The 17357-nt window shown below is 33.9% G+C and overlaps 1 protein-coding gene across 2 annotated transcripts; it reads right to left on the minus strand.

The window, feature by feature from the left end:
* Positions 1-424: 424 nt before the first annotated feature.
* On the minus strand, positions 425-16762 carry Idh3a (isocitrate dehydrogenase [NAD] subunit alpha, mitochondrial). Of its 2 annotated transcripts, none has more exons than XM_089248034.1 (10): positions 16631-16762; positions 12860-13012; positions 11852-12024; positions 10485-10614; positions 9656-9789; positions 8390-8492; positions 6921-6985; positions 6725-6806; positions 4026-4178; positions 425-1624 (listed from the first exon to the last, which is right to left on the minus strand). In XM_089248034.1, the coding sequence occupies exons 1-10, from the start codon at positions 16655-16657 to the stop codon at positions 1541-1543; spliced, it is 1104 nt and encodes a 367-aa protein (XP_089104160.1). In that variant the 5' UTR covers positions 16658-16762; the 3' UTR covers positions 425-1540. The 2 variants fall into 2 exon arrangements, with proteins under 2 accessions (XP_089104160.1, XP_089104161.1); XM_089248035.1 differs by having other exon boundaries at positions 805-1624; positions 12860-12985; positions 16631-16761.
* Between the last annotated feature and the right edge of the window lie 595 nt (positions 16763-17357).

Below are 17357 nucleotides of genomic sequence, written 5' to 3' on the forward strand. Positions count from 1 at the left end.
GATTTTCAATTTAAAAACTTAGTTGAACTGGCTGTATTTATTTAGAAGACACCAACAAATAAGGCAAATACACAAAAAATAATAAAAGTCCTAATGCATTTCAACACCAATGGGTGCCGTCTTCAGAGGAAAAATTTAACCACTAGTTTCGCTGACCGAGTTTCCCATTTGGGTTGAATACCAAATCTTCACGCTCGGTTGCTCAGCGGAAGAAGTACGTCTGTTCACTTCAAACATCATGGTCAGAATGAAGCTGTGAGCCTGCGTGAAATACTAATGCAGCATCCTGATTGGACATTTGCGGAATAGTGCTATCCGATTGGTCCATTCGAATTTTCTTGTAATTCCCGCTCGAAATGAATTTAAGCCATGGTGTTGCGATCGGGGGTGTAGACTTATTATCGTTCACTAGTATATATATATATATATATATATTTTTTTTTTATTCGGGCCTTCAAAAATATACTAGTGAACGATAATAAATCTACACCCCCGATCGCAACACCATGGCTTAAATTCATTTCGAGCAGGAATTACAAGAAAATTTGAATGGACCAATCGGATAGCACTATTCCACAAATGTCCAATCAGGACGCTGCATTAGTATCTCACGAAGGCTCACAGCTTCATTCTGACCACGGCGTTTGAAGTGAACAGACGTACTTCTTCCGCTGAGCAACCGAGCGTGAAGATTTTGTATTCAACCCAAATGGGAAACTCGGTCAGCGATACTAGTGGTTAAATTTTTCCTCTGAAGACGGCACCCACTGGTGTTGAAATGCATTAGGACTTTTATTATTTTTTGTGTATTTGCCTTATTCGTTGGTGTCTTCTAAATAAATACAACCAGTTCAACTAAGTTTTTAAATTGAAAATTTTCAGCTGAATGAACAATATGATAAAGACATTTTCAGCATCATTCACACTTAGAAAATGATATCCAAATTTCAACAAATAAATGAGAGCATTTTTTCAGAGATTAAACAAATGCTATGAAATCTTTTTTCTTAGAAACATTAACAATGAGGCCAATTTAATGAATATAATGAGTGTCTATTGCAGTATGTATCAATCAACTTGTCAGATAATATATATTGCAATGAAATTTAAAAAGCATTTTTCTTTCATACAAATATCATGCATATACTGTATAACAGTTTTATCAATAAAACTCCAACTGGTTTCCAAATAAATATTTTTTACACACAAATTCATTTAAAAAACCATTTCAGGCACTTCTATTGCACAAATAACTAGTATTTGATCTCCTTGAAATGCAAAACAACTTATTCATTTTACTGGTAATTCCAATATTTATGTATCATTGGGAAGCATTATATCATTAGTGCAACAGATAATAAATATAGAAAATCTATCGCCAACCCTATTATTAATCAAATGCAAGGAAAGCTTTTATCCCCCTCCTAGGAACATTAGTTTGATAAACACAAACTTGCATTTGATTCTCCTTTGACAAAAAAAAAAAACTATACAATTTCGAATGAAGACAAAGTTCTATTTCTTTTATTTAGTTACATATTTATGAATATGAGAGGATCTTGTCACAGATAGTGGCTGTGAATGCAGAGCACTTTGCTGAACCACCCAGATCAGCTGTTCTGACCTGAGAAAGAAAAAGAAATAGATTACAATGTGAAAATTTTGTATATCTCATAGGGTATGCCAATTCAAATCAGCTTGATTTAAATGATTAAAATCATTGTTTTTTTTAAAATAGATTTAAATCACAAAATTTAAATTTTGTTTTTTCTTTACATAAATTCAATGATATTGAAGTAAATGTAACCTGGTATGGTTTGTATGTTAATGATATCTGATAAAGTTTGTGATTAAAAGAAATATAGAAGATCTTTGGAGTAAATATAGACTTGAACTTAATCCCTAGATATAATGCAGAAAGAAAGCTACACTATTTCAAGATTTTGTGCATGGAAAACATTGAAGAAAAATATAGGGCGAAACTGCATTATATTCAATACATTGCCATGTGGCACTAGCGTTCCAATGATTAAAAAACAGAGGAATTATTTTTTGTGTAAAGCCTCGAATTCTATGCCCCGATTGCTGATTCAAAATAATAATAGATGTTGTACCAACATATCATTAGGCTTTTTACGTTACTTTTCGTATTAAAATTTTGTGTTTGCTCTCTTTGTTTACCAAAACTCATTAAATCTGTGAAAGAATGAAAATGTATAAACTATTAAGCAACATCATGCAAGTCAGAAACACATCTATTTATTGTGCAAGAAACAATCTTGCCAACAGAATTTGTTTTATTTAGCTGATGCTAAATGACCCTTTGGTTGTACATAGCGAATTACATGTCTGCACCAGATGTGTAACACTGAGATGTCACCACTTATTAACTTTAATGGGGATGGGGAGTTCATGAATAAAAACACTTTTCTCTACAAAAAAATTTTAATCCACGAAGTTAATTTGTGCTCAATGACCTTTCATGTTAGGTAAACACAGATTTTTGGTGTTCATATTTTTTGCTTATAGTTTGTTGTTTATTCATTAATGCTGAATTAAATTAGGAGAAAAAAACAAATAGGTGATATGAAAATATGCATGCTAAATGATTAACAAGATTTGTTTTAATTTCAATTATTAAGCAGTCAGTTAATTTTAATCAAAAAAATGTGATTTAAATAAACAAATCAGTTTTTTTTATTTTTAAAAAAATCATGATTTTTTTCCTACCCTGATATCTCAACAAAGAAATATTATGGAAGAATACAAAAAATTCATATTCAACTCTATGATGTTAACCAATGATGGACGACATTTTGAACGTTTGAAGCGTTTTAAAGTATACAGACATATACAGTCTGACCAAGGTTGCAACACCACCATCAGCCCCAAAGAATTTTGGAACTATAACGAGTTTGGCATTACATCAGATCACAGTCAGAATAATGTTTCAGACAGAGAAGCTTCATTACATAAATTCATTATTTATTGTAAAATACTAAAATTTATCATGAATCACTCATCTATCTACTATCTACTCTCTGTGTCTTTATTAGTGTTACTCTGTAAATAAAATAACCTATTTTATGCGCATTCAATTTCAAGATGAGAAGATTCATAAAATTGTAAAAACTGTATAATTACTTAAATATTTCTTAATATAAAACTTGAGATGCATATACACTCACCTCTGAGAAATCATTTGAATTCTGCATAAATTTAACAATGCCTTCTATACGTGCAAAAAAAAAAAAAAAAAAAAAAACACAAAGGGGAAATAATGGCACCATTTGCTTTTAGTCTGTAATGGTTTGATAATTACAAATTTCTTTTTCCAGACATTGAAAGAGCAACTCCTTTCAACATTATTTGAATGAAGCAAATCGGGAGGGGAGATGATAGCACTCGAAATGTAATGATTAGTGAGTCAAAACATGCACTGCTCAAAAACTTTTCTTGGCAACTTGGAACAAACTGGTGCGGTATGCTCATTGCACACTTTCCCTTATCAATAACTGTTTCATTGAATATATTGGTTGTTTTGATTTCTGCAAGAGTTCAGGTATTCGATGTGCGTTTTAGAACCCCTGACCCCACCACATTCCATGTTCATTTCATTTGCTCTAAACTATTGTTATGCTGATGGATAATAACAGTGAAATGGATAAATCCTCATCTCTTTTCAGGGGAGTGGGGAAGCAAAACGATGGGAGAAGAAATGTTGTAGAAATTTCTTTGGAAAATGACATTCACTTTGTATACATCCAAACAACAGTTGGCGTTACAGCGAGTTGGTGCTAAAACAGGTTTTTTTTACATTATAATCCCTGTATGGAATATTTTTTCACTAAAAATTTATGGCGCTATAACAGGGTTCGACTGTACCTATAGTATACCTTAGCTATAATATAAATTCAACCAAGTAAATACAGTGAAACCTGTCTTAAAAGAAATATTATTTCAGTCTATTGAAGTTCGTTTCACACAGGCTTCATTGTAACAGATACATAGAGTTATGACAGTACCTGTCCCTCTTGGATTGTGTCAAAACATGCCTTGGCTATTTTATCTGCATGTGATTCCAAATTCATATACCGTAACATCATTATCGCACTCAGAAGAAGAGCTGTTGGATTAGCTTTATCTTGACCAGCAATATCCGGAGCAGTTCCATGGACCTATCAAAGTTTGAAAAAACATCGAGTGAATTTTTCTTAAGTCAATTACAGTTTCTCTTTTTCATACAAGTTTGAGTTATTTTTTTTATTAATAAAAAAATTCATATAATCAGTTCTTCACAATGTTCGATCATTTGCTCTGATAACTAAATGAGGGAGCAACCCTCCCCTCCATAAATAAACAATCGTCTATACTCCACATCCTGGCAAAAACGAAATTTTTCAAAGCAATCATATACTCAAATTGAAAAAAGACAATTTTAAGGAAACAGTATGACCAGTACAATTATAATTAATCATGATAACGCTGCCACAAATATTATGTGTTGGGGGAATTCTTTAACTCAATCATTAAGGACATTGTTTCTAAAAACATAACTGATGAAAATACGGATAATGAAACTAAATCTGATTAATTAGTCAAGATGTCAAAGTCAAACAAACCCATCTAACTACTTTATCTATAAATAGTTCACACCAGAATTTTGAATGACAAATTTCAGTTAACCATGAATAGTCCTAGACCATAAGCTATAGTGATCTCTCTCGACTTACGTTAGTAATTGGTTCTGAGACTAACGACGTGAGTTTTTTCTTTTTCACTGATAATAATCCAGATGAGGAGAAGGGAGGTAAAACACAGATAAAAATCAAGCATATTTTCTTGATTTTAAATTTTTTTTTTCAATGTAACTCTTGCAGGGAAACATTCCCAGGGCTCCCACTAAAAAAATGAGAAAAAGTAAGAAAACGCAGGACAAAAAAATAGGATGGGGGAGGGTAACCCCCTTAGACAACATGATCATAGCATAATGGAAAAAAATTCCTAAACAATTTTTTTTTTAATTTTTCAATTTTTTTTTTTTCCTAGCACTATTTCAGTCAAGCCAAAGCAAATTGACAAATGACGGTTACAAAACCAATTTTTGGCCAAAACAGTGCACTAGCAACCACAGATAATCCTTTGCTGTCTCTCCTCATATATATTACATTCTTTTTTGGAGTCTCCCAAAGTGACGAGCTTGTCAACTCTCTTCGACAAGGCACAACAAATTTCGAAGACATACATTTTTTAAGAATGACACACCTTCGAGACCACTTTCGAAAGCACAATGCAAAACATGTGTAAATTAGGAGATCCGATGTATATAAGGCAAGGTGAACCAGATAGTTTTATTGCGTTGCTCATCATTTTTTAAATTTTTCTGTTTTGTTCATATTTTACTGTTCAATGTCAGTGTAATCATTTTTGATGCACAAATGAAGCACTTCCATTTCTAGCTCTTTGCTGAGCATTGCAAATATTGTTTATGCCTGTTCATGCCTTAAAAATACAGAAGACAACTGAATGCTATTGGGTAGCATCAGAATCATCAAACCTAGAATAGGCCTATGTATCCAACTGCTTTGAAACACAAACTGTTGTTTCACCTTTTTGCAAAATAATTTTGAATGATGCAAGTTACTGTCCAAGACCACAAAGTAATAAATACAAAATTATTTTTCCATCCAGACAGAAGTTTTTAATGACTACTATACTTGTTGAACCCTCAAACTAAGCAAATGAAAAATTAATCAAATGTCCACATACCCCCTCCCCCTAAATTACCTTAAAAATGATACAATTTCTGTTTTGGCAGAATCATTAATAGCATTCTCCAACATTTGTAATATCTGGCAATATATCAATAATTTCCTGCTCAATTAAAATCAATTACACAAATTTTGTCGACAGTTTTGTCCTACTTTTCCTAATTTTTTACCAAATCCTGAGAAAGTAGGACATTTTACCAAAAAGAAGGAAAAGTAGGACGAGTGGGAGCCCTGCATTCCTCTTCTAAGCAAAAGCCATCACTATTTGCTCAAAGTGCAGTAGTTTCACTAACCCAGCACACATCAAACCGGGGTGTGCTGACTAACTGAAAATTCGTTGAAAAATCCCATTTAAATAATACAAAATTATGTGCAGAGGCATGCTTTCCTCCTCTGCAGTCAAACAAACTAACCTAAAAATGCTGGATTACTGGACAGGTTAGACTAGTGCATGGCCCGAATATCAAGAATCTACTGTACATTGAACAAAAAAAATATATAAAATAAAATAAAACACAAACTTTGTAATTTGAAGGTACACCAAACAAGGTAAAACCTTTGTTATATCATGGGATTAGTATTCCCGTAATGATCTGCATCACCAACAATGGCATCTTAAGAAATAAAACGAGTTGATCACATTTTTTTTAGAAAAACTGTAAATCTTTCTATTTACTTCCATAATAAAAACATGAACTTTTAATTTTACGGAATAATTGTTCAAGTCTGTATGAATTTTTAAAAAAATGAGTGTTGACCGTATAAAAATTATCCAAAAAAAATATATTTGTTTTCGTCCGAAACCCTCAGAAGAAAAGCGGCAGATAATACACACAATCAGTATAATCCTCTAATTACAGACAGGAAATTATGGTGATAGCAATATATCGCATACTAAATTTGAAACGTCACTTTCCATTTAAAAAAAAAAAAGAGTAAAATTATAATCTTACCGATTCAAAAACAGCACCATCTTTACCAATGTTCCCACTAGGAGTTACACCAAGACCACCGATAAGACCGGCACAAAGATCGCTATGTCACAGATGTTAAAAGAGTATTCAGTCAAAAATCATTAAATATTTAAATCACATACTTATAAAGAGCGGGAAAACTTCAGAGAGAAAGAAAGATAAAAAACATGCATACCTCAAAATATCTCCGTATAAATTTGGCATGACAAGCACATCAAACTTTGATGGATCTTGGACCATCTGAAAATAAACCAAATATTAAAAAAAAGATGCTTATGATGATACATTAATATTGACCAAGCCTCAGCAACACTTACTTTTCTAGAAATAAACAAATTTCATTTATTAATGTCAGAAGAAGACTTTATTATCAGCTCATTCATCATTCAAATGTAGAATGAAGGCAGTAGACTGGTGATCAGCTGAAGTTGGTTTTCTGTGGTTCCTAACTTCAAGGCATGAATGGGAGCCGATCTCCCCCTTAAAAAGTCTCACCACAGAGAAAAACAGGTCTACAACCGTACAATTTTTCAATCAATGCACTTCACTCATAGTTAGAAAAATTTGTGGCAGATGACAGCACTACACACAACAAGCATTACACAGAAACAAACTTCATGTTATGTTCACAACACGTAGACGGACATTCCAACATGTACCAATTCGTTAGAAATTCTGCAGAGGAATGTGGACGAGGTGCATGTGTGGTTTGGTAGTAGTAGACTAATTTACTGCACACCAACTCCGGTCATATATCGCCATACGGCAATTTTCAACCATAGGAGTTAGGTGGGAAATGAAGGCTCCCATTCATCGGTGGTCGCTCCAGGTTAGGTAGGTAGTAGTAGACTGGTGACTAAAGCCTATTAATGGAGGTAAAATTCAGCGCAGCAGTCTTAAGAATAAACGCTAAAGCCAAGTTTTGCTAAGAGTAAAACTTTCACGCTGCGCGCAGCGTAAAACGCTCATGGGTTAAAAACCTGAAATTCAGGTTTTTTCGACCAATCAGCATTTTTACACTGTGCGCACTGTGGAAACCTACCCCTAGGAAAACCCAGCTTAATAGCTCAACTGCCATGAGCATGAATAGATTTTCTTGCCCTAAGGCTCAATCATGAACAGACCAAGATGTGTTCGATGGAGTTATTGAAATTTTTTCAATTTCACACAGGATGAATAAGTGTTGGTGGAAATAAATTTGAAACGCTTCACAAATTTTAACACAGCTTAAGATTAACAGAAAATATCAGAATCTTATATATGAATTTAAATTGGAAATAAGAAAACCCAAAGGTGTGTTTGTACAGCTATGTGATGTTCGTGAGCAATTAGCAATATAATGTGAATACGATGGCATGCAATGCTAATTTACACAACAAGCAAAGAAACCACTATTCATGAGATCGAATCATAGTTAGTACATCAAAGTTTGGCCACACCCCTTGAATTTTACATGGCAAAAAGCCGTGGCAATGCAGTCATAACTGGTTAATGTGTAGGTGATAAAGAATAAAATAAAAAGAATAGGTTATTTATGTATTGCCATGCCAGGAACCTGAGCATGCATAACGTGTAGAGGCTTTAAAACAGAACTTTGATTGAATGTATAAAAAATATCAATAACAAAAAAAAATCAATACTCACATTTAGGCACACTGTATCAAGATACATTTCTTCATATTTGATATCAGGGTTTTTCTCAGCAATTACCCGACAGCACTGGAGGAAAAGACCATCTGACATGCGCCTAAAATTTAGACATGAAAGATTTTCTTTAACAAAAGTCAAAAATTCTGAAATCTACGTATAAAAATAAGTTAGCATGATTATCAATGTTCACTCCAAGCCAGGGTCGAGGCAACCAGGGTGCGGAGCCAAAAAAAAAGAAGTTTCACAAATAATGTACACTTATTTTGCATAATTTTTCCCTTTAAGGGGTAGCCCCAAGAAAATATCTGCCCCGGGGCCCAGAGAAGGCATGCTACGTCATTGCTCTAAGCTGTACTTACACGACCATAAATGCTTCAGCGAAAGAATACAGAATTTTTACAGTGCATGGTGGGAATTCACTGCATTAATGCACTTAACAGAATTTTGCTGTATTATAATACCATGAAGAGCAACAATTTAGTGAAGGGGGAAAAAAAAAAGATATTTATTTCCTGTGGAGATCACTGTTTTCTTATAATTCTACAAAAGTAAATTTGTTGGAAAATGCTTGTTAAATGATTAGAAAATCATTTGAAATTAAATTCAATGGAAGTATACTTGAAAGTTTGGTGTTCATTGTCAGTTTCTTTGATATTGTCTTTCTCAAAATTAGAATTAATGCATATCCATTGCATTAGTATGAGCATCCCAAGCTGCCTAAATATACATATTTTTTTAAACGCAGTTTTAATAAGTTAACTCATATAAATTTCATTTGGTTTTTTTATTATTACCAATCAGCCCTTACTTTTGAAATACCCCTCACATTTCTAACGATAGCATTCAGTGACAGGAGAGTTAAATTAGCATAAAAAGAACTGCACACCAATAGCATATTTCCCCCTGAATTATAAAAATCTATAGCAAACGACAAACCTTGCACAGTGACAGCTAATTTTTCCTCCTCTAGAGGTTCCTTTTTCCAGAGCAGTAACAAGGATATTTATAGGGGCTGGGGAAGGGCAGACATGATTTTTCTGCCCACTTCACACTGTAAAATTCGATAATTTTATAACAGTAGCTTTTTATTCCTCTTGAAATTTGCTGCCCAGGGTAGTTGACCCCCTTTCTTTCATCTCCAATTATGGCCCTGCATCATTTTTCTAGCATTCAAGAAAAACCAATCAATTTGAGCATTAAAAAAGTTGAAAAAAACCATAAAGTTCAAATGGAATAAATGTTTTTAATGAAGAAGCTCACATGATGTTGGCTTTGTGAACAGCTGTGACCTTCTTCCTTTTAACTTGCTTGGCGTATTCAAATGCATACTCTGCTACTCGCCTCGAAGCATTTTCTGTGATCAATTTTATACTTTGAACAACACCATCAACTATCTGAAAATGTCAATATTTATCATGTTGAGAGTCTTAATGAGTTTTCATTCATCAATTGAGCACTTGTTTAAGCAATTAAATAGCAAAAAGTCAGGCGTTACAGCAAATATAAAAGTTTGACAACAAGACTTTGCCTACAATGATAAATACCGATTTATCATTTGTAGGCAATTTTTGTACTACAGTGTTTCTCTTTGCTACAGGAATTGATAAAAGTTAATCCTGTTCAATTTAAAAAATGCTTCACCAAATACCATAAGTAAAACCTTAGATTGGGTAAGTTTACTAGCTATTCTTCAGCAAGTGAAGTAGCTGGCGTGGTAACCAGCTTCATTTAGCTCCGCAAGTTTCAACTACATACGACTTGTAAAACTACTAACCTGATGAGCAAGCATCTGATTTTTTCCCTTCCCTTTCTTTTTAATGTCTTCTTTTTTTCATGAGCCAAAATAAGTCGAAAGACAAATATCCACACTCATATTGCACCCTGAGATAGCAAAAATACTAGCAGTAGTGAGAAAAGTAGCCCACCCTTCAACTTCATTAGCAAATCAAATGACAAATTTAATAAACAAAGCTATCAGTCAGAGCAAGTCAAATCTGAAGGAATGGCTAGTAAAATTGTCTAATTTAACAGACAAAGAGCCACAATATTTAGACAAGAAATCTTAAATCACATTCAAACAAATACTAACCTCATGCTCGATCCCACTGTATTCCCCTTCAGTATTCTCTCGTATGGTGACAACATCCACATCTTTATACAATGTCTCCACACCTGGGATAGAACGACACGGGCGGACATTCGCATACAAATGGAAAGCTCTAAGAAGTAGAGAAAAATAATCAGGATTAATAATTTACATTACATTTAGAAACAAACATTTGATTTGATAAAATGAGCAAAGTACATCAAGTCAGGGTCACTTATGATAAATATTAAGACTTGAGTTGCATAGAAATAATAATTGAAGGCAATAACCTGCTGGAGTTTAAACTGCAAACCCAAGAAATCAAAGGCAAGTTTTCCTTCCGCTTATTTTTGTTATATCACAGTTATAACATGTATTTATATATTTCAGTAATTCATAATTTGAATTTCAGCTATATATATATATATATATATATGTATGTTTCAGTATTAATATCATGGTATTAATACTGAAACATTTCAGTAGGTGTAGATACTGAAAACATTCAGTGGACATAATCAACAATGAGTATGATACTGATTGCTAGAAAGAATAAGCTACCATTCTTAGGCGTAATAATTTTCCTAGGAAATAATTTTTAATTTTCATAAAAGTGATCATTAGTTTGTCATGCTTTCTTGTATTAGAAGTTAACAAATCAAGCAAAAAGAATAACTTAATTTGAGGTGTTCAGAGCCTTCTAGCAAGTAATGCATAGTGTTGAATATAAGATCATAAAAGGTAGGCTCTGTAAAGGCAGCTAGTTTTCATGTGATGAGAATTCTTTCAGCTTTCCTCTTTATTGCATGATCCCTATGCAAGGAACACAATTACATGCACATTTTTTTTTGTAAACATCAAAATTTCTACTGTTGGCAAATTTTGACTTTTTTTTTTTATAAGAAATCGAAACTATCTTGCTGTGCATAACCACCAATTTTTTAAAAGTATTGTGGAATACACTACTCACTGGAAGATTGTGAACATTTCAAATTATCTTTCAGGCAACTTCTGTATACAGTGAAAAACACCTACATAATGATACTAAAGGGACAGAAGAAATGTACTATTATAAAGGAATTATCTTTTTTGTCATGGAATCTTTTTGCCACATATTAACGCTATCAAAAGTACAATGAAACCAAAGAGTAATATCATACAGGCGATCATCATTGTATAGGGTACAGTAATATAGGATTTCTGCTGAATTAACATAAACAAAAAAAACTTTTTTTATCGCTAGTTTTCTAATTTTTCACTTTAGCCAACTCGTATTGTGCCTGTTGTGACTTGTGTTTGACAGAAATCTTAGTGCTAAATCTGTATTGGAAAGCAATCAGCAGAAAGTTTTAACAAATATTTTTACTCACTGTCTTATTGCCAAATTCAATGATCTGTGTCCTTTTCCTATGGGAGTAGCTAACGGCCCTTTCAATCCAATGGTATTTTTGTTTATCGAATCTATGGCTCTTTGTGGAATGCCGAATTTGCCATCTGGACCTTTGACTGGTGTTACATCTTCCACTTCCCATTGAATTGGAACCTATTGAAAAAAAGAATATGAAGGGAGAGAAAATTTCAATTTCATATATAGGTCATTTTAGAAATTAGACTACTTTCTAAATTTTATTGAATAGAAATTTCAAATACGATTACTTTTGTTATACAGCAGGACCAGCCAAATTTCTTAAAAGCTAATCATTTTTTTAAACAATGATATCTCTCATTCCAGCCCCCCACAAAGAAACAAAATATAGAAAATAATGGTTCTGTCCTCCAGGATATGGAGCATACTGCTTCGTTCGTTGATGCCACAAAGGGAAGAGCTTATATGATTTTGTCTGTTACTCTGATGCCAAGTGGAAGATCTGAAGTTGTGATCCATGTAAATGTGTGGAAAAACATCCTCCTGAATTTTTTCAAGTGAGTCCAAGACAGAATCTACGAGGAGGAAAGCGCAGGGTATGATGAGTGTAACCTGTTGTGAATAACAATGGCTGAAAGTGGGACTAACAGATGGCGATACACACTTGATCTGTATCTGTATTACCATTAGTCGAAATCGGATCACAATTACCCATTGTTGCATATAGCACAGCAAACGAGTCTGTATAATAAATATTGTAATTAGTGATTTCACAAGCATATACTTCATTACTGTTAAGTACTGAGGTCTGGAATCAGGACGGGTATTTATCTTCCCCCCCCCCCTTAAACATGACAAAAATGGCTGACTTCTGACTACGGCCTTGAAAATTTATATTGATTTATCTAACAATCTTGCTATTGAAAATAAACCATAGTGCTAAAAGCAGATTTATGCCATGTATTAGACAATGCAACTGCACCAATATAATATATAAATGAGGCATATTTACCTGAGCAGCTTCGAAAATCTTTTGAACAGCTACAGATATCTCTGGCCCAATACCATCGCCAGGTATAAGCGTTACTGTTCGTACTCCAGATGACTTTGGTCGAAAGCTCTGGAATCCTTTGTTTACCTTAAAATATGTAAGCCTTGGTAATGACTAAACACAAGGAAAGAAAAGGACAGAAGAAAAGAGCTTAGAATTCGTTGCAAACAAAGCATAGATTTGCTGTGCAATCAAACAGAAAGCGACAAGAGCGATTCGTAAGTAATGAATAAATTTCTGATTAATAATTGTACATTTTCACACTGTCAGGAATGTATCTCATATATTCACCTACATACACCTGTTTTCTTAGCATGTAAACCAGTGTTTCCCAAAGTGGGCAATGGAGTGGTCCCGGGAGGGGGGGGGGGAGCACAATAGAAGCTGCGAGTATAACATAGGATCATATGGGTTGATTTGAGCTGGGGGGGGGGGGATGCAATGAGAGAAAAAAATTCTTAAGAAGTGAGCAATGGGAAATAATTAGGGTCATGCATATACATTCACTCACACGACATGTTCTGACATGTACCAATTCGTTAGAAATTCTGCAGAGAAATACGTAGGTGGTGTATGTTTGGTTTAGCGACAGTAGCATGTCACTTGTTTTTCTATTTGGAACGTCTCATTTTCTCAGGTTGTAAATTTTCATATTTCTATTTGATTAATTTTCTGCATACTAGCAATTATAGTTTTAATCCCACAATCGTGTTTTTATTGAACAGTCTGTTTTTGACCAAACCCAGAGAGCTATTTTTTGCCCTCACCATTTTATTATATAGAAGAGATCCTGGTTTTTATTATTTTCAATCCTGTATTTAGTCAAGGATGCTATATCTTTAATCTTGATTCTCTTATTCAGTCTAGGAGAATGTTTTGTTGTTGTCATCTGTTTCTATCATAATTTTTTTGTTTCCACAGCCATAGTGTTATTCCTTTTCAGTGATGCGTTGACAATTTTTTACTTTGCCAAGGAAGATATCCGAAAGCTTGACTTCCCTTTTGGCAAATTCCTATTATGCTTTCTGGCATTTTTCTACCAAAAGAAAAAAAAAGGCAAAAGGAATTATATATACTATAGTTATTCGGATCACTCAGGTGCTATAGAGTTCAGATACCTCTTAGAAAGTTGCCAAATGTGACACATTGGTTGCGTATGTTTATTTTTTCTGTACTTGCCACCTCCAAATGGATTTTACAGCCTTGTTTGCCTACTGAGACTTTAAACCTGCTTAGTGAAATTATATTACAAGTGGCATTGTTATAATTATAATAACAATAATACTGATGTGATAACAATAATAAAGATTTTTCTGATTTAATCCAAGTGCGGTTCAGGCGCATCCAAGTTGACAATAATAACAGCTCACGAAGATTATTGATTTACAAATATTCCAATACATTTATGTAGGCATGCTGCAGTAGGCATTTGAATTTCTTATTGATTTTTTAATATTTATATTTGGAAGGGGGGGGGGGTGCAACAGGTTGGGAAATTACATCACTCCTTGTAGCTGTAATGATTTCACTAGGTTCCCTTTTTATGCTTCATTTGCGTATTCACATGCAGGTATGTTAGTGATTGGACAAAACATTTCCTAAACTGTCGTATTGTTGAACTTTGTGTCATTTAACTCTCATTGCATGGTGATGCTGCTGCATATTATACTCAGTCACGTTTCAGCCATGGAGGAAAGAATACAAGGAGGTGACATCAGGAACGAAAATTGAAGCCATTGTGGCAACCCTATGGGCTGACAAGTAAGCCCAAACAAATTGCTCTTTTCCCTATACTTAACATGTGTTTTGCCAGATTGAATTCTTTTAAAATATTAATAACTAAATAAATTTAAGCACCATGACTGTTTAATGCATCTCCAGGTAATCTACATGATCCGATAATGGGGAAAAATAAAATCTTATCCTTATATAAGAGATTGTTATATTTTTAATTTATTTTTGAAAACGGGGAAGATCACTTTTCACTCTCAACTTGTCATAAGTTTTCAGTTCAGTGCTTCAATTTATTTTAAAAATTTGATGCATCACATTAATGTCTATGGGAATATGATTTATTAAAATAATATGAAGCTCCAATAAAATGCAATTTTCATAATTTTTTCTTTTAACTGTTTATCTTGCCTTTTTGTTTCGTTCATCATTATGATAGATCCGGGACATTTCGAAAGTGTTTCAGGCTCGTGAGCACTCGTCTTAAGCTTTACATGAGGAATTTTCATTTCTGAATTAATTCTGAGGTGCTCGAACACCTTCTGACAGGGCCGTAGCTAGGATTTTTGCCACCTGGGACAACCATGATTCAGCTGACCGGGCAAACAGCATATTTTGCTGCCCCCGTGCCTCAAAGTACTGGAAGTACTCGAGCATCCTCCGCCACTGTGTATTTATGGTTTTGCTTAGGTTGTACAAATTTCGCCACCCTTCTTCCGTTCCACTCTGATATTCTTGAACACACATTACTGAAATATATGCCGCCCATCCGAACCTTCCGCTATGTGGGATGTAGTATTGAGAAAAAAAAAAAATTAAAAATAAAAACTTTTTTTACAAGCCGCGATGAGTCTGGTTTACAGTATTTAGGAAAATAATCACTTGGGCTGTTTTTTTCCTCTTCATTTTGTACCTATTACTTTGCTTTTAAAGTGGTATGTGTACGAAAATTTGACAAAAAACACAGTTTCGAATTTAATAATTTCAATTCAAAACTGACATTTAAAATTGACTGTGTTCGAGTTTATGTTCTATCTGGACTGGAAGTATTTATACAATATTTTAATATAAACAGTTGTCACATTACCTCCTGTTATTCTTTCCTCCATGCGTTTCAGCACTTTTTCCCCCTTTTTTTTAACAGTGTTCAACTTCTTTGTGAAGAATCAGTCCAACACAAGACAAAAAAAATCCTGCCGAATTGATTTTTCCTGTGAATTTTATTATCTCGATTTTTTGTTAAATCGGGTAGTACCAGTGACAGTTCAACAGTACCATCTGTTCAACTCCGTCGTTATAGCGAGTGTCTTGATGTCCTTTGGGTTACTCAGAAATATAACGTAGATTATTACTGTGCCGTAAAGACAGGATGATGAAGAAAACAGGCAAGCCATTACGAATGTCCTTTATTTCCCAACGTTATATGTCGGATTGTAACCAGAGGTCACAGTGGGAACTTGGCGCCCAATAATGGTAACTAAACTGTTTTCATTGGGTCATTCATATGCTTGCAAATGCTCTAGGTCACTCTTACGCACAGTCACTGACCTAGTCCCTTGCTCTCTGGGGAAAGGTAGATTTATGAAGGCTGTAGAAATTTTGACACCCTTCTCCCATTCTACTCATTTTCCCATCCCTCTGAACTTCCCGCTAAGCCCCTCTCCCCACCGTAAATGTACCACTGGACATGCCGCCAAAGCGCCAAAATCATGGCAGGAACCGGTGTATTTAAACACTCTTAAACAACTGATTTGATTTTTGTTAAGTTCAATAATTTATGATGTTGAGCATAATATTTAAGAGCGAGAAATTAAAAGAAAAAACACAATCACGAAGAGCATCGGGGGCAAAAATATCAACAACATATCAGCCACAATGTCCTTCACAATTGATAGGCAGCCACACAAAGCTTCGAAGAAAACTGTATTTTCTTCATCAGGCAAATACAAGAATTTGAAAAAAGGAACAAGAATAAAAATCAAGTTAAACGATTCTACTAACCAACATTCGCCTTATTGCGCTCGCCATTTGCGATCTTGAAATGAAAAATATTTTTTGTTCTTCTACTATCAAAAGTTTGAACTTTAACCGACCTTTAATATTTCTTGTTGCTGCACATGAGGGAGGTGCGATCAGTTCATCGGATAAAGGAGTATATAGAAATCAACTAAATTTTATTTAATTTATTTTGAAATTATGGTAGTTTCAAAATATTTCTGATAAACAAATTTTATTTTTCTAAAAAATTTGAACAGAACAGCAGGGACTCGCTCATGGTGGTAAGCATGACAGTTTCATGACGGAAAGTATGCATTGACTATACTTTGATACAACTGAACGGGACATGAAGCCAATTTATGCCAATTATTTTGGACACTCGATAATTATTAATCAGAATTAACTGACGGATTTAATTAAATAATTTGTCATCATAGTTTGAAATAACTTCGCATCGTCCATAGAAATACATTAAATTTAAACAGTCCACACCAAAAAAATACGGAACTTTTATGAATTGTCGTCATTTTTTCCTCGAAACTGCAAAAAAAAAAGCAATCGTCTGGAAGCACAAAACCAAGTTCCTTTGTATAAGTTTAAAATTCACTGCATCAAATGAACAGCCCAGTATCAGGAACATTCCATGTGTGCTTTGCCGGGAATTCAAAAAGGGACCGCCATGTTTATTGACATAAAAAATAACCTTAAATCAAAATTTGCAGCCATCTAT

This window comes from Pholcus phalangioides, unplaced genomic scaffold, assembly GCF_987345545.1.
Source record: "Pholcus phalangioides strain wild (caught in Gottingen) unplaced genomic scaffold, Ppha-v1.0 ptg000018l_1, whole genome shotgun sequence".
NCBI classification, from domain to species: domain Eukaryota; kingdom Metazoa; phylum Arthropoda; class Arachnida; order Araneae; family Pholcidae; genus Pholcus; species Pholcus phalangioides.